Below are 27,304 nucleotides of genomic sequence, written 5' to 3'. Positions count from 1 at the left end.
TGTTCCATCCCTTTTTTTCATGTTATCAGCATTTCATGTTCATCGCCTGGATATAGCTGAAATATTGCTGATCGGGCGTTAAACCCCAACAATCAATCAATCTTTTAAATTGATACATATAAAGCGTCATGATTTTAGATTTGTTTACGAAAGAAAACTGTCTTAATTGCCTTAATTGGCAAAAGTCCCTTCAATAAAAATAGAATTTTACTTTGTATTTGAATACAATATGTTTCAAGCACAAGTTTAGAAACAAACAATGGGTTGTGGATCATCATCAGCAGCAGCAAAGGAAGAAGCCCAAATACAATTAGAAGAAACGACGTAAATGTTAACAATGATTTGACACCAGATTTACAAAGTTTGAAGAATGAAAGAAAACATCAACACACATATGTAGAGAAGTATGACAATAGAAAATTCAGATGATGGTACATGTATCTTAAATTTGAATTAAATAAAAAATAGATTGTCGCCGTCAAACATTATTAAAATATTAATACATATTTGCCCATATCCATAAAATTGTTTGGATAACACACATACTTTATACATGATATTTAAAATAAATATATTGATATGTCCGATATTTGCTGAATATAAAAAAATGCAATTTTTTGGCAAACGACCCAGAATGGAAACACTCCCGAAAGAGCATGGTAAGCCCATCTTTTGTACATTTAATAAATCCACGATGTCTTTCAAAGTTTGTGCTTGTTTGATATCAGTTCCTTGCTTATATCTCAAATGCAACATAAAAATGTATATCCTATGACAGGGACAAGAAGACAATTGCCAATAGTATAGATGTCTCTGTCGAAGATCTTCAGCCACTTGAAAAATATGCATCAGAGGTGATCTTTTTTCTTGATAAGTCAAAATGAGTGTGAGAATTGCTTAAATTGTATCAGAAGAATTCATCAAAGTTCTTCCATCATTCAAAAATGTTTTCTATTCTTTTTCATTCACCAAAATAATTGCGAAAAAAGGGGGGTATTGAAAATGAAAAGGAAGGACTGACTTTGCTTTGTCTGAATAATGGCCCGTATTTATATCTAATTTTCCGATCATAAACATGTATGACAAGAAACGAGGAACGAGTAAATTTTGACTTCAAACTAACAACAGAATAGAAATACCTATTTCAGCTACCAGCAACTGCTTTTTCTGATGGGCAAACAATATCAATTATTTGTTTTATTTTGTTTCAAATAAAAAAATAGAAGAAAGTACTTTTTTTCAATTCAAACAATCATGGAGATACAAGTAACATATCAAAATATATCAAAATAGAATTTTCTAAATTCGTTATTGCTTTAATTGAAACAACAACAAAAAAAAAGATAACTGCCCTAATGTCAATTTTCCACTTAGTCTGGTCTTTAATGTTATTTGAATGTGTTGGTTATTTCCTACACAGCTAATTATTAATAATTTTTATTGAACACACACAAGAAATATATAACAACAAAAATAACAACAACAATAAATAAACAAATAACAATTGTCATAAGATACAAAATAAGCTCAATATTCACAAATGTTTGATTGTATTTTTGTATAGGTACCAGAAGAGCAAACGAGATCTATTAAAATGTTAGCCACTTACTTAACTAAAACTTCAACAACTCATCTAGAAATGGTTTGGGTGTTTTACGTTTGGATCTGTAAAAATATAAGGTAGGACAGAAAAAAGAATAAAGAGTAATTGAAACAAACAAATAACAAAACAACACAACTCAAAACAAACAAAACAAAACAAAAATAAACAATTCTTAGGAAACACAAAGGCGGATCCAGGGACCCCTTTCATGTCCGAATGTTTACAATACATGAAAAATGGAAATGAAGAGTTATAACAATATTACCGAACTAACAGAATTTAGGCAGAAGTCAAAAGGATAGTCGGTATAACAAATGGCAATATCAGGGTAAAAACTGGAAAATTGGAAATTCTCTAGAGTGGTACCCATAGACGAGTTTGCAAGTCCCTTTTGGAAATTTCAAGATCCGCTACTATGAATACCGAGAAATGTAAGAATATTATTCACCAGTGCACCTATAGTCCAAGTCACCTCAGATTGTTTGCAGTTTTTTGCGTTTATTTTTGTAATTACTCGATGGTTCCTTTCAAAAACTTGCCATTTTATTCATGTCGTTCTGTACTACGATTCCCTTACAATTATTTTTCGTTCTTACCTCCGAGATTGAAAAAAATTCAAAATTTATTTTTCCTACGAGAATTTTGCATTGAATGTATTGTTTATCCGCCATCTTGTTTCTATGGATATTTTGAAATGTTCCCTATTATCTCACAATTGAAGAGCTGAAATACCATGATTTCCCGCGATATTTCTGCTCTTTACTTTTAGTGAAGTTCCGAATGAAAATGCTACAACTGGTACTTAATAAGAGTCTTACCACATAAAGTAATAAATTAGCAGGGAACCAGAAATATGGCCGGAAATCATGTTGTTTCACCTCTTCAATTGTGAGATAATAGGGAACATTTCAAAATATCCATAGAAACAAGATGGCTGATAAACAATACATTCAATGCAAAATTCTCGTAGGAAAAATAAATTTTGATTTTTTTCAATCTCGGAGGTAAGAACGATAAATAATTGTAAGGGAATCGTAGTACAGAACGACATGAATAAAATGGCAAGTTTTTGAAAGGAACCGTCGAGTAATTACAAAAATAAACGCAAAAAACCGCAAACAATCTGAGGTGAATTGGACTATAGTCCATGCTCCCAGTGTTTAGTAGAGTTCTAGTTGCTCATTTAGTTTTGTTATTTTGTATGTATTATTTTAGTTACTCTATGTGCTTTGTTGTGTCTGTTTTCCATGTCTGGTTTTTATTTTACATTCTTTTGATTTCCGCTAGAATCTTCGTTCTTTTGCTTACTTGTTATATAAAGCTTACACAGGAAAACACGCCTTTTTGTGTTGTTTCGAACATAGTACGAAACATACAAGCTCCATGATACTTCAAACTTGTTGAAGAATATTATTGCATAGCTAAATAATCCTCTGTATGATAAATCTAGTAAATTGTGTACCTTTTGACTATGGTAATGAATATATGATAAATTTAGTAGATTTTTTATCCCTTTTTAACGACTTTGTTAATGAAGTTTGTCAGATGAGGCGTCTAAAAAGAGTGGGGATGTTTGATATAACGATTGCATGAATTCAACCCAAATGTGTTTATCACTTTTGGTATGCTTTAAATCAACGATATATTTCAAAATCTATTTAAGTACAGGTAAACGAGACGTAGTGTTGTTCTTTGAAACATGAATGGCTCAAAATTGTTCCGTCGGAACCCAGGTAGCACGAACCTATTTCGAAATATTTTATTTAGAACTGATTGGTGGTTTGCATTAACATTTTCAGCAGAACATTTTAAAATCGTTTTTAAAACATTTTGATTTTTTTTCAAAATGTTTAAATAACGTTTTTTAAACATTTTACCGTTTACGTTTGAAAAATGTTTTCGGAACTGTTTATTTAAATATTTTTTTTAATATTTAATAACACGTCAATGTAATGTTTTTGGATCTGTTTTTAAAACATTATTATGATTTGTTATAAAAATGTTTCTTATATGTTACGAAAAAATATTTTCTCTTAATGTTTTCATTTCCCTCCTTTGGAACAGGTTAAACATTTCCAGATATGGTTTTAATGGGGTTTTCTGAAATGTTCAATACATAGTGGTAGAAATTATATTATTTTTTAAAATCGTTTTAAAACGAATTTAGAAAAAGTTTCTAAACTATTTAAAATTACATATTTAAACAAGAATGTTGTCAAGAATCAAATATAGAATAAAACATAAATAGGCCATGAAATTGAAATTATGATAATCTAGCACTATAAGGAAATAGAGGCTATAGATAATTACATCATTATTTAAAAAAAAAATGACCGAACAAGAATATTATACACATTCAATATACATGTACAAGAAATACTAGTCTTCTTAATTAGCAATGCATATTTGAGCCCAGTTTACATTTCCTTGTCTTTCAATTAAACAACATCGATGATATATAGATGATGGTATTTCCATAGAAATAATAAATTGTGTGTCGCAGGCTGCTATTGAAATAGGTTAGAGCAAATCGTTATCAGTGTGCGTATTATCTTACACACGTGTGCAAGAAACACACACTATTTTGAAGACGATTTAAAGACCTGGATCTGTCCAACAAGATGTAAGTACAGTTCTGTGTAATTAGATAGTTCAAAACTGTATGCCAAAGTACTTTGAATTGATATTTGTCTGTGTAATCTTGTTTTAAAAACTTAGCTGGTAAATTAGTCAATCTACAATTTCCCAGTCACTAGACAACATCACGCTGTGAAGACAAACACTCGAGTGACTTCTGATCTTGTTTTTATTTTGTTTTTGCAATGGCACAAAAATTGGTATTGTTCCGGAAAATTTACGTGTTTCTCCGTTTTGTATAATATTGATTCAATTGCATGTCCGGAACAAGATGACAAAGTTAATATGTCAAAATTTATATCAAACAACTAGGTGTTGACCCCATACGGAGTCAGTTTTTAACTTTTGATTATTTTCGTATGACAGATAACTATCTCTATGAATTAATTGATATGTTTATATTGCTGAACTTTGAATAAATAGGTGTATTTTGAGCGTCACAAAGAACGTCCTAGATATTAACCCGGTCACTAGTTTTGCCAATGTTTACATTCAAACTTTACGTTAATTCCTGATCAAACTTGGTACTTTTAAGCCATGTGTCAAAGAGATCTCCTGAATGGATATAGATATATGTTGTCTATAGTTTACAATCATTTTGAAGTGTGTATTTTCAAACAGTTTTGCATTATAGATGTATGTTTAAAACATTTTTCATTGTCATGATAGTTCTATAAATATAGTGATTATCTTTATATGAGTATTTAGGCTGATATTTTGCATTTAATCTGACCAGGACATTTATTTTGAAACTTTGCTAGTTATTTTACGAATTTATAACATTACTTCAAGTCCTGCATGTATGGAAAATCAAATTGACAGAAAATTTGAAAACATTTACACTACACATTGTGTCAAAATTGGGTTCATAATATTGAATATGTTCTGTTTTGAATATTATGATTTTTTGCATATTCATGTTTGTATAATAAACCTCTCGGTGGGTTGGGATCGAGCTAATAAAGTTCACAGTTTTGATTATATAATGCTTGTCATTTTTAATTTATTCCTTTATACGAAATACACATGACCTCTCTCTTTTGCTGGGAATAATGATTACAAAGATACATACGTAATGATGTAATATTCCCAACATACCAAGATGATTATTTTTAAGGTAAGTTTTATATAGTGATGAGAATCTGATTGGACCATGACCAGTGATTATGGCATTTATTAATCTCTTCATATGTCTCTTCATTCATTTGACCGAAATATGCAATAACTGTTTTACGTAAATCAGTAGTAGATCCAGCAACTCCGAAAAGGTGGGGAAATATGTTCTTTGAGGGGGCTCATTATTGGTAGTATCATTAATTTTCTTTAAAATCAAATTATTTTTTTCAAATATGAGGGGGACCCTGAGCCCCTCTTGGATCCACCTATGTTTCTGCTGAACTTCAATAAATGTTAAATTATAGATCACATGTATGAAGTTTGGTTCCATGAATATCCACTTCCTGTTTGAAGAGGACATACATTTTACAGGTGTACATAGCTCTACTTACCAGAATTTCAGCTTAAAAACTCAATTTCTTATCTCATGTTAACCTGTTGTGTGTGTATGCGATTTTTGCATTAAAGTATTCATAATTTAGATTGTTTTGAAAAAATATTATTGAAAAACATTATAATAACATTAAAGTGAATGGTCTTTTAAAACGTTATTCGATTATTTCTGTAACCATACATTTTTACGTTTTAGAAACATTTCTAAAAAAAATGTTTTCAGTCGTTTTAAGGAAACGTTATAATAACATTATAGTGAATTGTTATTAAAATCGGTATTATAATTTTTCTGCAATCATACATATTTACGTTTTAAAAACATATCTAAAAAAATGTTTTCAGTCTTTTTAAGCAAACGTTTCTAAAACACACTTACTACGTTTTGTGCTAGCTGTTAAGTGACATACCTTTTGTTTGAAATTACTTCTGTATTTAGAAAGTAATTGATTGAAGTTAAATGTAGATGCACAGTATGTTTCATAAAAGGTCTTGTATATTCCTGTTAGTCGAGACATCACAAACAAGAAGTTCTGAACATTTTTTATAGACAAAGCCTAAAATCATTACCTTGAATTTTATTTATTTAGTAATCAAATACATTGAAGGTACGACGCAAGAACCTTCTTTAGTGAAGTTTATTCAACAAAGACAGTAGGTAATCATTGATGAAGACGATCAGATGAATTATCAAACAGTAAAATCAAATAAAATAAATTGGTAGAGATTCCTCATACTTTGTGAGAAATAATTCCAAACCATCTTCCAAATATACAGAGGAAGATGTTTACAAAATGCTGGAATTTTTAATCGACAACATATTTGTCCAGTGTGGTGGATGTGTTTTTCAACAAACGGTCGGCATTCCAATGGGAACAAATTGTGCTCCTTTACTTGCTGACCTATCCCTTTACTCTTATGAGGCTGACTTTATACCTGATCTGATCAGAAAGAAAGAATATCGTTTGGCTAGATCCTTCAATCTCAGTTTCCGCTATATAGATGACGTATTATCTTTAAACAATCCTAATTTCGGAGATTTGATACATCACATCTACCCAAAAGAACTTGAGATAAAGGATACTACAGACACTGTGAAGTCAACCTCATATCTTGACCTACACTTAGACGTCGATGGTAAAGGAAAACTATTGACCAAACTTTACGACAAACGTGATGAATTGTCAACTTTCCTTTCCTCTGTGGCAACATCCCTTCGGCCCCTGCATATGGAGTGTTCATATCACAAATCATACGTTATGTCAGAGCTTGCCGAAACTACGCAGACTTTTTGTATCGCGCTAGAACTCTAACAAATAGGCTTCTGGAACAGGGTTATGTTGCTACAAGATTGAAGTCATCACTACAGAAGTTTTATGGTCGTCATCATGAACTCGTTATGGATCGTTATGGTGTATCCATCAGCACCATGAAAACTAATTTATTCAACGGGTCATAGTTTTCCTTTCCTCGTTTGTTTACCCCAGACTTGACTTTTTATGAGTAACTCGGCGGGTGTTTCTAGAAAAGCAGAGGACGCTTACCCTACCGGTGCACCTGGTCCATGCTCCCAAGTTTTTAGTGGAGTGCGAGTTGCTCATTTACTTTTGTTACTTTTTATGTATGATTTTAGTTACTTTATGTTCTTTGTTGTGTATGTCTCTTTTCCATGTCTGGCCTTTGTCCCTGGATTACATTCTTTTGATTACCGCTATAACCTTGGTTCCCTTGATTACTCTTTCACACCACTGGGTCGATATCTCTGCTGGTGGATTTTGTCCCCGACGGTATCATCAACCCAGTAATACAATTTTTAAAATTAATGGTTTTAACAAGAGGAATGAAAGAAAAACTGGCTCGGACGTCGCCCAGTATAAAAAGGTCCGAACCTGACAGCAGATCGGACACTCTGTTGTCTTGTAAGTATGTGGTGTCCCCAGATGGGAACCTTAGCATACTCACATCTGGTATGGAAAGTGCCCCGACCAATTCAACTAAAAGTACTCAATCACACGTTCAGTCAGCAGACCATCTATTCCAGTACAAACATTCTGACTATTTTAAAATTATCAAACCATGTTCCACCACTTTAAACGATATATTTGACTACAACGATGACGAACCACATTGTACCATATCAAAATGTGGTATTAAAAATTGCAAAACATGCAACATTCTAATAACCGACCCTTACTTCTCAAGTTCCCTTACAAACAAAACCTTCTATGGCCATAATGAGGAACTAGGAAATGGAGATTATCCCCATTCATTGTAGACGAAAGAGCGTTACACAAAACGCAAAAAATAAGAATAGGAAATATTTAGGCACAAAAAATTGGCGCAACACCAGAATCGATTTATTTTTGTATTTTGTTCTATGTGTCCTTGTTTTGCCGGGTTTTCTTGGGCAGACTTTTATTTCTCTTGTGATGAGAAAAATGATTAGAAAAGCTTATTTGTTCACAATTGGAGGAGTAAACTCGTTAAAAAAATTGAAGTTACAAAATGTCTAAAAGAAGAGGTAGTTAAATGCGACTTTGTAAAGTAGCATTGGAAACTCGATTGCTTACCGTTTTGCATAGAATGTTTCTCGACAAGACGCCTTATTGGTTAAGTTCGTTGCAGTTCTATACCACCTACACTACGCAACGTGGAGAAGTGGTTATATTGGAAATAGTGGTGAAGCTGTAAAACAACTTACACATTTTTGGTTCTTAACATCTCCTGAATATTTTATAAACGATCATTTTCCGTACATGGAAAGCAATATTGAGGAAAGTAAAAAAATTGGCAACTACTAGAGCATCCGATATCTATTAACGAATATTCTAAAAGAGTACTCCTTTCAACTGAAGCTAGGACTAATCCATAGTCCATATGGACTAATCAAAATAGGAAACTCTACTAAGATTTCGGTCGAATCAAGTGAAAACCCACTAAAACAGATAATGTTTCATTTTAACAAAGACAACAGTGAGAATTATTATCAATGTGTTATGATAATACAGAAAACTAGATCCGCGTTCATAATTCATTTACACCCAGAAGCTTCTGGTAGATTTTTCTTAAACGTATTTTGATCAATACACTCCGACGGTTCTTGCCATCATCTTGCTGAATATGTGATTGAGTGCGAATCTATCAGCATAAGTTTTGAGCCATTTCCAAAACACACATTTTATGGGGCGGAATTGGACTTTGTACAGAGAGGCTTTATATTTGAGGAACTTGAACCTTTTCATACGAGTGTAAATGGGGAGTACGCATTCGAAATATAAGCATCATCGTCACCACACGTGCTTGATACGCTGTATGACAATAATGGCAACACCGAAGATAGTTATTCTATGATCGAAAGATTTGAAAAGAGTGTAGGAGTCCAAATCCGTCTCCGAAAAAAAGGAAACTACCATTCGACATTATAATACCACTGTCAGTCATTTCAACCGCTAACAAAATCAATATATAGCAATTAAGATGTAAACACAGAATTTAAATAATAGTTACATATTTTCTAGAGGCTAGGAGAAATGATGAACTAGTCAATAAACCTTCATCTGAAAAAATGTAAGGTTTTCGTGGGTACTGAAGAATCTGATAACTTCAAAATATGCCGAAGAGATACAAATTTGGGATTGTTTGGCAATATATGAATATGTCATTTTCAAATGATTGAAATTGAGAAGATTTAGTTAATTCAAGTTTTCGAAAATATAACAGTGCAACCGACTTACTTGTGTAAACCATACAGCCTCTGAACTACATAATATTTTGCAAGTTGTTAATCTCTAAAAATACACTTTTTACATTTTCGGATACGAAATCAAGTTAACTATATATACTGCATACCTATTCTCATTTGAAAAAAAATTTATTAAAACAAACAGGATATGGCTTACAGATAAGAAAAAAATAATTATTATTCATTTTCGTATTTTCATCTTGTTGTATTCATGTTTACACCTGGATTAATCAGCAAATCCTTTCCGACGTATGAAATTGATAGAGCAAATTATGATAGAGCAAACAATATACAAAGATGACAGTTTTGACTCTCTGCAAATAAAATGTTGAGTGAGTGTTCATTATTTTTTCAAGATGTTTATGTTGTAGAAATCATAGATTCTCAAACCTTTTCTGAAATTGCATGGAATAAATTGACAATGATAAACAAATTCAATCATATTTTTCAAAATCTTTCAACACAGACAAAATATTTTAAAAATCAAACTAATGCAGGACAGATGACTTACCTTTGACTCATTTTTATCATGAAATCGGAACGGCCCAAATTTCCGGCAACGTTAAATACGTTATGTTATCAGTAACCTTCCAAATGTAACACACAAAGTAGGCTTCGTGATAGTTATTCTTGGGTCTATCCTTCACTGGATGAATTGGTTTGAGGTTAAAATATCCCTTTCAATATTCAGTTTAAAGAGGATGGTAGTACTGATTGTGATTGTACTTTCAACAAAAACAAAGTTCAAAAGGCTCCTATTTTGCTGAATATAAATTAAACAAAAGCAACAAATATATATATATATATATATATATATTTTCAGTTCAGTGTCCTATCAAACTACGGTAGTCTGTTGTGAAAATAATTGAATTTGAGGTATGCTTAGTTGTTATGGTACAATGTTCATTCATCTTACCGCATCGTAGAAAAAAGTAATCTACAGCATTTGAATAGGAAGAGGTGGGTGATTGTAGTGTTCCAACCTATCTTCTTTAAAAATATCATTTGACATGTAATTTGATGATACAAAACAAGAAATGATAAATACAACAAAAAATTACTTGTAGCGTGAAAATCCTGCTAAAAGTCCGTAAACAGTGAACGGTAGCTATATCGGGCGACGTCAACACTGAAGCCCAGTATATCTATTCGAGGCCCAATACGATCTCTCCGTGGAAATGATATGGGGCAAATTCTATGACAACCTTTAAAAAAATACAGCAAGAATTATCAATTTTTCAATTTTGTTGGCATTGGTGCTGTTTTACCACATTGGATATTTGCACGATGACTTACTTTCAAAGTTTTAAAATTTAAATTTGACAAGTACTCTCAGAGTGAAAATGAAACAAACACGTGTGATATTTCACAAATTTATAGCTCATTTGATCCAAAAGAATAATCCTCTTTTAACATACTGTCAGATTTTTTGATTTCAGTTTCCGCTATATAGATGACATCTTATCGTTATACAATCATACTTTTCGGGATTTTATCTACATAAATTAAGATCAAGCTTACTACAGACACTGTGAAGTCAGCTTCATATCCTGACCTACACTTATAAATCAATGGAAAAGGAAAACTATTGATCAAACTATACGACAAAACGCGCTGATTTTTCTTTCCGTATTGTCAACTTTCCTGTCATCTGTGGCTACATTCATTCAGCACCTACCTATGGAGTTTTCATATCACAAGTCATACGTTATGCCAGAGCTAGCTGAAACTATGCGAACTATTTGAACCGTTCTAGAATTCCTACAATAAGGCTTCTGGAACACGATAATATTACTACAAAATTGAAGTCATCACTACAGACGTTTTATGGTCGTCATCAAGAACGCGTGGATCGTTACTGTGTATCCATCTTCACCATGAATGAAAACCGATTTGGACACCGTGTCATAATTTTCTTTTCCTCTTTCGGCTACTCAGGGCTTGAATTTTTATGGGCAGTTTGGTGGGTGTTTCTAGAAAATCAGAGAGGACGTTTACCTTACCGATGCACGTGATCCATACTAGTTGCTCATTTACTTCTGTTTCTTTGTACATGTTATTTTGGTTATTTCATTTTCTTTATTGTGTGTGTCTGTTTACCCTTTCTAGATAAGATGACATTCTTTTGATTTCCGTTCCCTTGCTAACTCTTACAAAAATTGGATTCTTAGCGACCTTGAGGTGGATTTGAGATCCGAATGCCTTGACTGTAGAAATGAATTAAAGTATGACGTGGATCATATTACTTTAAAAAATATATTTATATTGCACCAATTCCAAAGTTATTATTTTAGAGAAAAAGAGGACAACAACTGTGCAAACTACTCCACTAAGGTTTTTGCTAATGACATAAATGAAACAAAATATCTCATAAATGTCATTTATTAAATGATGAAAACCAAACAGTAAAAATAAGTAACATATGTACATTAAATTGGAGTGTCACTGTCAGGGATGAGGCAAATAATATAAAATTGATAATACAGTTGACAATCCCTAAAAAAAGTATACCATATTCCTTACAACAAAAAGTGTACGGCCTAAAAAACGGCCATAGCCGACATTGAACAGTCAATGGCGGCGCCGCCATATCTGGAGTAGCGAGCACAGGGAGGTTAAGGATAAAATCAAAAGAATAAAACAATATATTCAACACATTAGAACACATACATGTAAGAGTAACACTGAAATACAGCATGTACATGTAGCAGCCACATGCTGACCAACAGTACATACAATTCGGAAATGGTTCATCAGCCATCAGCTAGGGCTGGTGACAACTTTGTCACCCATACTAAACATAATTACATCTAAGCAATCAAATCTGTTCCAATACATGTACCCACTTGTTAACAGTGGGGAATTACATGTACATACAACCAAACCTATCAATGTGCTTTAATGCCGTGTCACATGAAAAACAATAACATACATGTACATATAATATTAAAAACATATAAGAAGCAGGGAAATCCTGACCTCCAAACTGTTAAGGCAATAAAATGTGCTATATTTACATGAAAGTGAATAAGTGAATCCAAACTTGAAAGGTCACTGAGCAGGCAAATCCTGGCCTCAGATATGATGAAAATAAGCACAAAAAATAAAAAAAAGAGAGTACACATAGTCCAAAAACTGTGAATAACAGAAATACATTTGGTAAAGAAAAATGTACATTGTTATAAATGGATGGAAGTCCAAATGAGCAGGCAAATCCTGTAAATTCAAGAGCTAAATGTACTAAAATTTAAAAGTATCAATTCTGATATATCTTTCTAATGCATTTCAGTTCCAACGGCCAAGCTTCTTAATGTAAGCTTCTGAGCAACCTAGGTTGGCAAAATGGGTAGCCGCGCCGATGCGAATAGAAAGAATTGTCTATACCAATGAATTGTAAAATCTTGGCAATTTGTATAGTACCAAAATGGTAGGTTACAGGTTTATGGTTAGCAAACTGAAAGAGAGGCCCATCAGAGTGACCAAAATGCTGTAAGTATAAAAAAAGCTCTTACAGGGCAGAAGGCTGGGTCAGACAAATTAGCTGCCAGAGATATTTAGACAGGGTGATGTGACTTTATGTTCTTAAAATGGTGCAGTGTCAATGTGGCTGTTTTTGGTAGAGAGGAGGACATATCTTTATCAAAATCAGAAACATGAACATCACCTGCTTGTATTATTCTAGTTGAGTCCTCCTTTGACCTTAACAAATTTCTCAGAAAAACAGCTTTGAGGAGTAATCTTATAGAATAGTCACTAATACATACTTCAAACTTAGACAACATTTGGGTTAAATGATTTTAGTAATTGGTAAGCGAGAGTCACACCTGGAACCCTGGGCATTATCACAACTTTTAAGCATTTTTCGGACAAAAAATATGAGTTGGATTTGTCCTCCATGTCCAAAATCTTATGGATATAACTTATAGCTGATATGTGTGATGTAATACTAGAAGGACTATCGGACCTGGCAAAAAAATGACCAATGAAGTTGCTAATTAGCACCGAAGTTAAATGTAATGACAACATCAATTTCTTAAAATTAAAAATTCAATTAATAATTTCCAACTTTGCCTGTATGCATATTTGGTTGACTTGGAAAGAGCTGACTGCAGGAGCGTTCTTGCCTGAGAATCTAAATTCGGAACAAATGGTCTGGGATTGAAGTTGGATTGGGAGACAACCACGGACTAGATGTCGATTTCCTGAAATTGAAAACGAGACAAATGATCAGCTACTTTGTTTGATTTTCCAGGGATATGTTTTGCTACTTTAAAAAATATATTCTCGTTTGATATATTGTTTTATTAATCAGACAATTCAAACATTTTCTGACAACTCGGGCCCTTTAGGAAATGTTTAAATTGTCATATTCAAACTTTTAATACAACATTAATATGATTTTATGTTGTACAAATATTTTGACATCAAAACAGTAATTTATATATATATATATATATATATATTAATTGTCTCATATACATTTCTACTATGGGCTGCAAAAATGAACAATACAAGCGATGGCAATAATATATTCATCTAACATTCAGCTGATATTTTTCTGTACATGTATTTGTATAGACAAAAATATAAAGATAGAATATAATAAACTGAATACCACCGGTATATTCAAACTGCTACAGAAGAGAGAGTTTTAGCGCGCAAATATCCACAAATAGGTCCATCGGGTGTTTCAATATTATCACACTGGACCAAGAGAAGTAGCTACCATTTTAGGTATTCTTTTTTAAATGTCGCTTAAGCCTATTATGTCACCTTGATGTCCTAGTTCCGTTGATTTCCCTGTCTCACTACATTGTTTTGCTAATCATATAATTATACTCCATATTTGGAAATAATGCAGTTTATATGTTTTTTTTAAGTTTGATATGATTTTAACCAGTTTGTAGTAATCTCCAATATTGAACACAGTTCAGAAGTGTTTGGGTTTTGCTTGTGATTCATTTAACGGCTTTTTATCTGCATAAAATAGTTCCATAACATCCCTTAACATAACATAGAAAAATAATGATCTTGTTGTTTGATGCATTTTGTAAAAGCTTGGTTTGACCTTAATTAATATATCTTTAAATTAAAACGTGAAGGTAACGCTCGTACAATATTTCCGGGATTTATTTATTTCGCTATTTTTATCCATATTGTTTACCCATGTCTTCCTCTTTAGCTTTTAACAAGATGTAGCCTTTGAACACTTTAAAGATAACATTTTATATTTATCAAATAAATAAAGTTTGACGCTATTTCCTTGACATACATTTGAAGACATGAATTCGGATTTTAAAAGCAAAGAAAAATAGGAAGGAAAAATGAAAATTTGTGTTGTTTTCGTCTTTTCAAATTGTTCAGAGTGTTTCATTGTTAAACAAACATTGTAAAATAAAAAACAGTGCAGGCTTCATAACGTCAGATTGCAGTCATCTGAATCTCAGTACAGTTCCAGCTGGACTACCTGCAAATACAAAGGAACTTAACCTGTCGTGTAATATAATTACCGAGTTAAAGAATAATTCGTTCGCTAAATATGGCATGCTTCAAGTACTTATCTTACGCAAAAATAACATACACAAAATCGGTGTTGGTACTTTTAACGCTTTGAGAAATTTGTCAAGGCTGGATATATCTAATAATAAACTCAATAATTTATCAGCCAAACTGAAACCTGGAATGTTTGTGAATAATAAGAACTTGAAAATTCTTGAACTTCAAAACAACATCGATGAGAGCTGTAACAGATCCACGTGCAAATTCATTTATCCTGATTCTGTTTTGTCGGAACTGGCACATTTGTCAAATTTGTATATAGATATTGTTGCGGATCCATTATTTGGCGAGAAGTTCAAACTGCAGACGAAATTGAAAGTACTTATGTTTAATCATTGTCGTCTTGTGAACATGACCAATTCAACGCTGCAAAACTTCCCTGAAAGCGTAGAAGAACTTCATATGAATGAATGTTTTGACATTCAATCAGTCGAATATGGGTTTTTGAAGCCGTTTACAGCATTACAAGTACTAAATCTAGCTAATTCTGCAATCCATATAACAAGAGCGTTATATCTACTGTTTCCTTTATCAAACAAAACAATGGACGTTGTAAATTTTCAGCACCTGTGTAGAGAAACAAAGGATTCAGAAGATTTGCCTTACGCTACCGTCATTACAAGAGATTTGATGAAATATCTTCGAACCATATGTGTCAAAACTTAAAACCTAGCAGATAATGGGATAATTGATTTTAGACCTCGATCATTACTAACTTATGATCACCCAGAATGTTTTGAAAATTTAGTCCTTTCTGCAAACCGAATGTCTTTTGGATCAATCAGAAAAGAAGTTGAAACTCAAGAACTTAAGAATTCGACTAGTCTTGAATCGCTAAAACAGAAAATCTTATCTTAATTTAAGCTTTTGATGTAAATGTAGTTATCAAGCAAACGCAGTTGACAGTTGACAGTCTGATTATATAACCGAATTATATCAATTATTCGTCATTGGTTAATTGCTTATCTAAATAAATGTGTTCGGGTGTCTATCTACATAGAAAATGAAGAATAAGATGCTGCAAATGACATACCATAAATATAACAAGCATGTATGATAATTCAAATCTTCAATCAATCACGCATCACATGCATATTTGTTTAATGTTTAATTGCTCCATCTATATGAGACAAAATAAAGATTTAAATGCATGTTAAGGTATGTTGAAATAAATAACCGTTTCGGAGTAGAACTGAATATAGAAATCGTTTATAACATGAAATGCTGTTTAAATATCGACAAAAACACAAAAAAGAAGGACAATTTATAAATATCAAAATTAAAATATATGTCCTAACGATTTTAACGGACCAGTATTCGTTTTTTGACCCAGAGAATATAATTCAAGGATCACGAATAGACAAGAAAAAATAGACACAACAATGAACATGAAAAATCCCAAATAACACGTACAAAGAAACAAACAAAATTTGAAAAGCAACCCAGATTCCAATGAAATAAAAAACAAGGGTGTATTGACCAAGTGCACTGGTAGGGTAATTGATTGATTGATTGATTATTGGGGTTTAATGTCCGAGCAGCAATATTTCAGCTATGTTCAGACGAGGTAGGGTAATTGAACTCTGCTTTCTAGAACCACACAGTTGCTCAAAAACTGTCACGTTCGTAGTAGAAAAAAAGGAAAGGAAAAGTACGACATGGTAAACAAATCAGTCATATATACAGGTGGATACACCATAGCAATCTACGAGCTTATGGTGACTTTTATCTTGTAGAACATAACCCTGTCCAAGAAGCCTAATTGTATGAAATCAGGCGTGGTACAAAAAGTCTACGTACTTTGGGCAAGTTTTGGCATAACGTATCGGTTGTGATATGACAACCCCATACCCAAGTGCTGAAGAGATATTGTCAAAAGTGAAGTCATGGCGTTTAATGTATAGGAGTAAAACGCCAAATTGAAAACAGAGGCGAGAGCCCGACAACATAAGAAAATACAATTGCATATATAAATAAAGATGAGAAACAACACCCCAAAAAATGGAATTTCCTGTATGGACTACCAAAAAAGGACAGTATTAATGTGACAAAGAAAAGGTAAGCAGGTCATATTCACCTGTTATACTTTTCGAAAGTATCCCATGTTTTACGTGGATGTGTTTATCTTACTTGCAACTTGATATTTATCCCTTTCGTTTTTAGCTTATTTTTTTGTGTTTGAAATAAAGCCATTTTCTAAAGTCTAATACTTTATGAGGTATGTACAAAATGTAATCATTAACCTAAAAATAATTACTTTTTATTCATTGTCATTTATGTGATTTCAATAAGAAGTTTGCAACCTAAATTAGAGTTCATATTTGTACGTTTTTGTCTTAGTTGAAGGAGTTTGCAAGAAATTCTCATTTTGTACACTTAGTTCATGCTCCCAGTTTTTAGTGGAGTCCGGGTTGCTTATTTACATTTGTTTCTTGGTACTTGTTCATTCGGTTATTTCATCTTTTTTGTTGAGTGTGTCTATTGTCCTTGTCTAGTTTTATTGAAACATTTATTTTTGGTTAATACTCGAATCATAGTTATCATATTTATTCTTACAGTCTTTTAGAATCGAATTAAAACAAAAATGTGTCCACTAAACAGGGATCTCGTGACTGCTTTTTTATGATTTATCTAGGATTCACCATTCGAAATGCTATTACGCTTACCCTACATGTGCACCTGGTCCATGCTCCCAGTTTTTAGTGGAGTCCGAGTGGAGATTTTAATAAAACAGATAATATCATTTACAGATATTATTTCAATATGTAAAAGAATCTTCATATTTTTTTCTAAAGATAACGGTTTTTTTTTAAATATAATGTCAGCCCCAATCAACAGGATCGTTGGTTTAGAAATACTGTGGTCCTTTTGAATAAGTAAATACGATACAATTGTAGCAAAATTTACGCAGTTTTTTTTCTTAAATTACTTCAAATATTTTTATGATTCAGTTGTAGTAAAGCTGCTTCATGTATGGCGAGCAATTATTTATTAATTTATACTAACGTGAAGTTGACATTCAATGTCTGAACTATGCCGTTATTAAGCATTATGATTTGACATTTCATATTGTTTTACAATTTTTAATTCATTACCCCAAGGTGATATTGTCCTAGCGTTTTTTTTAAATGGGCTGTTCTGCTTCGTCTGAGAAACAGATATCATCGGTCCTAATAACAAGGTAATAAATACGAAAAATGAAAACAAAGTAACACTTAATTTACAGACTACAATAAATGATTATGGTACAAAAAGAAGTTCTGATATTCAAATTGACGACGATATAGATAAACTCCAAAGAATCATTTAAAAGAAACAATTGAAGATAAAGGAAGTCAATATGGCAATCGGGCGAACGCGGATAAGGAGGTGATGGCATCAGAAACGAAAGGAGTTCTTGAGTTAAAGAACACCAAAAAATGAATGTTAAAAACACAGATGACACGGATAAAAGAAATGAAATAGAAAATTTTAAAAACGATGAAGACAAAAACAAAAAGGAAATCAATATTAACGCCAACAATAATTTGCAAAAATGAGAGAAAACAGAAGATGAATGTAGAAGTCAAAGATTATCTCCTGTCAACAAACATAATAAAACCAGAAGCTATAGTACAGACAAAAACTGCAAGTCAAGTGGACTCTGTAAAGACTGACCAAAGTGGTGATCTTCTGAAAAATATACTAGGAGTTGTGGATTCGGATACAGATACAGTACACCAAGAGCAAGACACATAAATCTACTTAAATATATTTTGCTACAGAATTGTTTTCCGATAAGGATCAGGAATCCAGACCAGAAATGATGGAAAAAAATCCAGAGGAGCGAAGCAAACATGCAATGAATTTTTCAATTGATTTTAAGAAGTTTGTACAAATAGATGAGCATGCTAAAAAGGTAAGTTTTTTTAATGTTTTCACAGATCGATCACTGCTCCATATTTTAACTAAAAAAACTATATATCTTAAGGTTTATTTGTTCAAACGAAGTATTATCTTTTTCTTTCCATTTACAAAGTAACCGCAGATACTTAAGTTCTAATAGCCACGAAAAATGGTTTAGTGATTTCTTGCTTTATAATTCATTTTCGACTTAGCATTTTTTTAGTGTTCAAAGGTATTTGACAAGCGTAAATAAACTACCACCTGTGAACCGGACACTTATCACACATAAAATACCACTGAATTTTCAGGGAAGTATTTGGTAATACCAGGCCATAAATACTCGGCCAAGGTAGCAATATAGTTTTCTTGTATTTGGATCAACTCTTGCCAAAGGTTCCTATTTTCATCGTGAGTATGTTATAGACTGCAAAGATATATCTACAATATTTTAACCATTCCCATTTTTCAAGCAGTTCTATGGAGCGAAACCAGATTTCGAACAATTAGGTTTTGTATTTAAGGAATTGAAACCGTTTTATACATGCAATGATGAAGAGTACAGTTTCGAAATGAAAACATCCTCATCTCCAGACATATTTACGACATTGTATAACCAGAGAGACAAAAAGGAAGAAGGATTTGTTTAGTTGAAAAAAGGGATAATTGACTACTAGAAAATGATATTATTAACTTGTTATTTTCAGTCGAGTTGGTGAGGACATTTCCTACAGTGTAGCATTCACACTTCTAACACATAATCTTGTGGCAACGGAACTAAAATCATCATTTCCTAAAACTTACTCTATGACATCCAAGTTGAAATGTCAGTTACTCATGCCCCTAACAAGAATACTTCCTTGAAATTCCGACATTCCAATTGAATTTAGGAACTCAGAAATAGAAAAATTGCTTTTAAAGGCAAACGGAAAATTTGATATCATTCACGACAATCCAAACGAGGTGTGGAAAGCAATTGTTAAAAACAAAAGACTCTAAAAGCATTAAAATATCCAGAAACACAACAAGAAACCGGATCATATTGCACAATAAATAATTTGTAATCAACTAAAATCATTATTGCTGTGGCCAACGTGGCTGACTTAAATTCTTCACTCGTGATATTGGTAGTACCGGCAATCGGATGTTTTTGATCTTTAAAAAAAAACAGAATTTTACGTACAAAAGATTACAAAAACTAACAAGTTTTGTTATGAAACTTCAATGATGATATTTGTGTCATTTTGCGGAAAATTGTGACATACATACATTTGAAATAAAGCATCAGATTAAAATGACAAAAAATATCCCGATTCTGATAGTTACGAGTGCAATTAATGTAAAAGGGAATTTATAAATATAAATATCTAAAGCAAGGTCCATAAATGTAACACCAGAGTGAAACATATACGAGATTCCACACACACACACACACACACACACACACACGCCAAGTTAAAAACGAAACGAAAGAATAATCAAGGGAAACAAGATTCTAGCAGAGATCAAGGGAATGTAACACACAAAGACATAAAAAAAAAATAAATAAATAATATTTATATTTTTATATAAAAGTAATAAAAGTAAATGAGCAACTCGGACTCCGCTAAAAAAAATGGGGGCATGGACCAGGTGCACCGGTGGAGTAAGCGTCCTCTGCTTTTTTAGAAATACCCGCCAAATTGCTCATAAAAAGCCATATCCATGGTAGTCGAAAGAAGAAAGCAAAACTATGACACGTTAAAGAAATCCGTTCTCATGGTGAAGACTCAAAATGGCAAGAAAATCAAGCACAAATGAACGAATTTGTTTACCAATTTTTAAATGTTCTTTTTTGAAAACCATTTAATCCTGAAACCCAATTAGCGTCCAAAGGAACGCTTATCATTTTTAATCACTGGAAACTTGAAGTCATTGACCAAGAACGAATCCCAATCTAACATACTTACATTTTTTTATTATTTTTGAAACAAGAATTTTCATTTTTTCAGCCATATGAGATTTCCCTACTTCACCCACGGTGAGATTAAAACACCGAAAGTTTGTGACGTGACAATAAAACTTAAAATGTCGTTGTGTAAATATAAGGAAATTCTCAAATGACGGATTTATAAAATTGAAAATATTAATCAAACACCAGAAAATGCAAGACTAGAAAATCTTGGGTAAGAGCATTGTTATAGAACTTTATCCCTGGGTGTCGGGGATTTTTCTGTTTTGTCTTATTAGCTTTGTTCAATTCTTAATGTCATACTCTTAAAAAAAGAGAAATACTCTTAATATTAATTTTTTTTCTTAAAATGCGTCTCGTATCCTTCTTGATTAACATTTATTTCTGATATCGAAATCTAATTGACCATTATACTATTTATGACAAAAAATATTACAGACAATAGATTTTCTCCAATATATCTTCTACACAGTGCCAATTTTGTGCTGCCTGTTCCGGAAACAATTCACCAAAGGGGAGTGATAGTCAAAGCGCGCTACAAAAGACCCCAATTTCCAGGAAAGTCTTTATCACGTCAGGATGATATATATCATACTTGTCGGTTTTGATATCACCATTTGTCATATGAGCTTTCCCTTTTTTACTATTCCTGGTGTTTTTACCTATCGATTCGAGAATTTTGTAATTACCCGTTTTCCTCTTCAAGAAATTACCGTCGGAGTAAGCTATTTCCGAGAAATGATCTTTAAATAACTGGACTGTTTTATCATGTCATACATGTTATGTAGAAACATACTGAACACAATCTTCAGGTTGTGAGAAAAGTAACTTCCAACTTTTGATATCATACTTAACTGCTTCTTCAAATGTTTGATTTATATGTTTTTACCTGCTCCTTATTTCTGGTGTGAAACACACATCTTAATCGAATTTTACTTATCAAGTTTGCGCTATGAAAGTATCTTTCTATTGAGAAGGGTTATGCGCCCGTTGGACCGAGGAAATTTCAAAGGTCCTTTTACGAACCGGAACTTCAGAAAACCAAATGGGGTTAAGGAGGTGTTTATACAGTGTGCTCGTACGACCACCCAACCGTCAACAACTTTAATAAGAACATGCAAATGTGTCTAAGCACCACCGTCCTAAGCTGCTGTAATTCATCCGTGTTATAACGAATATCCGACCGCAGATAATCCACCATCTCTTTTGGAGGTTGTAATCCGTAATAGTCGAAGTATTCATTTGATTATTCACGCTTGTACCAGCAAGTCCAGTGCATTCTGGAATCTTCGCGATCATCGTGATATAAGATTCCACATTCAACAGGATGTGGGGCGGGTGGCAAGGAATCTCGCAAGAACATCACTCTGCAGTTGGGGGAATCCTTATCCACTGCGACGGCTCTATCCAATTCCCTATTTGACAAGGGCTTGTTGGGAAAGATCAGGTCGTATACGAGTATCTTGTCCATTTATTTATTGCTCTCCATCATTCTCTTTTAGTTTAATGACCGAGCGCGAGTGTACTGATCCATTCTCCAGAATGTGTTGTTTATCATCCTGCGCCAAGAGTGCCTTATTACGACACTTGACGGTTTACAGTCGGTGGAGTTTACTCCAAAAGAATCTCATTTCCTTGGAAATGTCAACGTGATCGAACCGGCAATCCATGTAGTCCTAGTGCCTGAGACCTTTCTCGACCACACACCTCCTCACATTTTTGGCTTTCTTGGTTTCTTCAGCCGGGGTTACATGGGAGTACATCAACCCAACGTTTTCCATCATAGGGGCTCCACCACACTCATCCTTGAAATTCCCGAGTCCTTGATGGGTGGTCATTGGGATAGTTGGAATTATCGAATAACTCTCTTGCCCTTCCGGCCATATCCTTGTAAATGTATGGTTTTTGCACTTTACAGATCACGCTGTCTGTGTCTGTATAACAGACTTTGGCCCGGTGTCCGTACTTCGGCTTGAGGTATCCGTGAACAAAGTCGTCCATGATGGTTTTGGAACGCTCCAGGATAGAAAACCCCGGGAAGGTGGGCTTGGTCATTTCCACTTTTCTCTTGTGCATATGGATGGCGGCCAGGTTCTCATCGAAAACAGTCCTCTTCTTGAAGTTAGGCATGGCGATCAGCTTCGCTGCCTTTTTCTCGTTGTTCATGAGCTAAATATCCTACCAGTTACTCAAGTTCTCCACGATTTTTCCGAAGACGGCGTTCACAATCACCTTGAAGTAATAATTTTCTAATTTCGTTTCGGCAGTAGTTCTCAATTGCGTCAGTTTGTCAACAAATTCCGTAAGCCAGGGTCGTTGGTTGAACCGGATCGCCTGATGGATCTTCCTTAGCTTCAGTCCATCCAGCTCCACATTCTGCTTCAGATTGGCCGAGTGGGTTACATATTTCTTCTTGTCGTTGAGATTCTGGACCAGCTTCCTCCCTTCGTTGATCTCCATCGATCCAGCTGGGCACGCGTCATTTTCAGCATCACATCGTATGCATCAGCGTAAAATAGTGAACCACATCTAGCCCGAAGGTTTCCTCACTCACCTTTCTGACATAATTGAAGCAATCAGCTAGTAGGGTAACATCCAGCCCAATATACAAATCGTGGTACCCTAGCATATCTTTGATGCCCGCGGTTTTTCAGACTTTCTGCGCGTGTTCATAGTCCACCGCACTCAGCTCTTCATCATTCAACCGGTTGTAGAATTTTCCCCGGGATGGCAGCTGTGTTTTTTTTTTAAACTTCGCGAACGATTCCATATATTCATAAGGGTAAACACATTTTCTTAGGAGGAGGTCCATGCCCATCGATCGTCTTGGGGTATTCTTCGCAGATTTGGATATTGTATCCTTCATCCATTACGCACTAGACGAAGGTAATTCCGCAGCTACGACTTCTTTTACCCGCTGCGAGCACCACTCCAACACCTGTGACAGTCTCTCGGGCTGCACATTGTCCTTGTAAATCATCCGCCCATTGAAGACCAATGATCCCACCTCGATTCCTTCTTTGTTCAGATAGTCAAAAGCTGCCATCAGTTTTCCAAGTCACACATCACATAGCTGTTTCAATCCGTTGAATTTCTTTTCCAGTACGTACAGATCTGGTTTCAACTTGATCACCGCAGTCATGATCTAACGCAATCCGTAGGATTTTAACGGGTTCTCCGGTTCCGATTGGCTTCATACATGCTCAAAGCACACCTCATGAGATCGGCCAGATATTCCTCCCTGTGTGCCATATAGTTGTCGAGCCCGCAGCATTCGATCCCGTGATCTTGACAGTAACTCGAGAGTAACGTTGGGTGCATGTTTTTCATGTCGATATCATACATCGTTTCCTGACACCTTGTATGCTTGATCCTCCGGATCATATTCTGGATGCCGAGGTCTGCCACCGTCCAATACCTTTCAAATCCATTCAGCTGGTAGAATGTCATCGTACATTCACCGCGGTCGTTGACACTCGCCAGGTAATCCTTCATGGGAGGCAACTGACCAACTTTGTCCATCTTAACTCCGTGGATATTCGTAGCTTCCTATCTCGAACTCGAGGGGAAACATTGGGTCAGCTTGGCTTTGCCAATGGTCTCGCGAAGAGTGATCACCCGACCATTCTCTGATTTGGATGGAATCACCTCGTAGAAAGTTGGCTCCAGCGATGCTTCTCCGAAGACTTCTTCGTAATCTTGAAGGCCGAAGCGGAGGTAATCTAGACGATCTTGTCCAAACTGGAATTCATTATCTTCACGCTGTCGACGAACCACAGATCTTGCCATACCAGTTTTATACGCTTGGTCTTGTCTTGTTATTCCCCAAACTGGATTTGCTTACTGAAGGATATATAGTTTACCTTAGTGTTAAGAATGCAGCGGATTTCACCCTCAGTGTCCGCATAATTTCACACGAAGTATGCGCGACATACCCGTTAGTTGTGGAAATACACGGGCACGTACTTGGGTAACAGATGTTTCAGGTTACATACCGCTCCACGATACCTTCCCGTAAAGTGACAGTTGTCTCGCACTTTGTCCTCTCTCAGCACTACCTGACAAAGCCAACACATTATTGCAGTCCTATATGATTCCCGTCATCCTGCGTCGTCATCACAATGGGGCGTGCGCGGGGGATCTTGTTCAACCGATTGATACCTCCATCCAACTTTTTCACGAAGACTTGCGCTACATCATGACCCTTCCTCTGCATACTATACAGTTCCCATCTATCCGGGAACACTGTCTCGTCGAAGTAGTGAATGTAATACCCGAATCCCGACGGCACGTGTTTATAAGTAATATCGGTGTAGGATCCCTCAGGCTTTTTGTTATTCAATTTGGGATTCGATGAAACACTCACAAAGACTACAAATGATACTTGTACCGCCCGCTGTGAGTTCTTGAGGCACTCGAAGGTTCCTGGTTCCGGCATCTCAGTCCTCACGGCCACGTTCTTGCGGGAAGTCTCAAGATGCTCATCGAGTTTCATCTGATCATTGAAGTGTTGCATACATTGACAGCAGATTTTCACCTCTCCATCGTAGTCCCTGATCTGCTCATATTCTTGATCTAGGTATAGTGCCTCCGCCCATCCTGATCGATTAGTAATAGGTGGATGGTGCCCCGGGGTTGGGTTTGCGCTGTTTTCGAGATGCACAGGGTGTCAATCTCCCGCCCTTCCACCGCGAACACGTTGATTGCGTAATTTGGGTTAAACCTCTCAAATACCCCAATCTTGTCAACTTCCACTGGGAACTCCAACCCAGTGAAGTTCAGCTCGTCTTTCCATGATTGGTATTGTTGCACCATATCCGTATGATTGGAATTTATCTCCTCGTGATAGACTGCGGATAGTAGAGCCCACTTGAAAAACTCCGCATCGTTGTTTCTCACATTGATCAAGGCTTTCTTATCCTTCATCCACTTAGGTAGGGCTAGGTATTGGGAACAGGTGAGTGGGTTGTACTTGTCTGTGTTGAAATACAAGTAAACAATCCCTATTCAACGTCCTCAGAGATTTTTTGAGCGATCTTCTCTCCTATATTATCTTACATAAGCTCCAGTTCTTCGAGAATGTCCGTTTATCGATTTATGACTTTCCTTTCATCTGTGGCAACATCCCTTCGGCTCCTGCGTATGGAGTGTTCATATCACAACTCATACGTTATGCCAGAGCTTGCCAAAACTACGCAGACTTTTTGTATCGCGCTAGAACTCTAACAAATAGGCTTCTGGAGCAGGGTTATGTTGCTACAAGATTGAAGTCATCACTACAGAAGTTTTATGGTCGTCATCAATTAACTCTTGGATCGTTATGGTGTATCCATCAGCACCATGAAAACTGATGTATTCAACAGATCATAGTTTTCCTTTCCTCGTTTGTCTACCCCGAACTTGACTTTTTTATGAGCAACTCGGCGGGTGTTTCTAGAAAAGCAGAGGACGCTTACCCTACCGGTGCACCTGGTCCATGCTCCCAGTTTTTAGTGGAGTCCGAGTTGCTCATTTACTTTTGTTACTTTGTATGTATGATTTTAATTACTTTATGTCCTTTGTTGTGAGTGTCTGTTTTCCATGTCCGGTCTTTGTCCCTGGATTACATTCTTTTGATTACCGCTATAACCTTGGTTCCCTTGATTACTCTTTTGTACCCCCAGGTGAAGTATCCTTCCTTCTCATCATACTCACGCGCTCACGCTGGATTCCTCTTCACGAACATAATTTTCAGAACTACTTCCACTTTGGCTCTCTTTTTCTTCAACCCTTCAATGACCTCTCTCCGACGCGTGGTCGTCTTCTCCAGAAAGGTCTGCACGTCCGTTTGGATGAGTGGGTTAAATTTGCAGGTAGTCATTGCTTTTTGCAGGGCTCGCCGGGTTTCTTGCACTTCAAAGTAGGTTTCTTCCTCCTTTCTCACTTTCACGAGTTTTTCATCCACCCGTTTCAAGATCTCGCTCTTGGGTAAATGACTAACACCTACCAGACCCATTTCCCGCACAATCTTTCTGAGTTCCTTAGCCGTTGGTGTTTTCTCTTTCCTCACGAATCTCCGGTTCGTTTTGGACTCAATCAAGTCAACCAGTTGATTCTTTCTCATCCAGGAATAGCCCTTCAGGTTGTGATTTTGGCGATCCCTCTTAACTTCTTCACAGTTTCAACAACTGATACCATTTTAATCAGTGGTAATGCCATGAGTCTTTATATACCTAATCGATATTGCCTTTATTGTATCGTTCTTCAATTCTTTCAAACGCCTCTTCCCACGTCCCTACTACTACCCCTACATTCCCTCAGAAAACTCCCGACCCACCCATACGAATAGTACCTCTGTTCGGTTTTGCCTCTCTACAACCCATGCCTGCACAGGTACTTTCCTTTCAAGGGTCCTTTTTCCTTCACGAGCCCACTGCAAGCCCAT

The 27,304-nt window shown here is 35.0% G+C and overlaps 2 protein-coding genes across 2 annotated transcripts in view; both read left to right on the top strand.

Annotated features, from left to right (window-relative positions):
- The window catches only part of LOC148615336 (kyphoscoliosis peptidase-like), a 56,738-nt gene that overhangs the window by 11,980 nt on the left and 17,454 nt on the right, over positions 1-27,304 (top strand). The gene's annotated exons all lie outside the window — the stretch shown is intronic.
- On the top strand, positions 14,820-16,097 carry LOC148615337 (uncharacterized; the record flags this gene model as incomplete). The annotated part of the gene is made up of 1 exon (XM_088590493.1): positions 14,820-16,097. A coding segment is annotated over one exon (894 nt), but the record flags the coding sequence as incomplete, so codon positions are not given.

The sequence above is a fragment of the Perna viridis genome, chromosome 6 (assembly GCF_037379345.1).
Source record: "Perna viridis isolate PV_CMFRI_1.1 ecotype Kerala chromosome 6, ASM3737934v1, whole genome shotgun sequence".
Lineage (NCBI taxonomy): Eukaryota > Metazoa > Mollusca > Bivalvia > Mytilida > Mytilidae > Perna > Perna viridis.
This window is presented reverse-complemented; position numbering and strand designations above follow the sequence as displayed.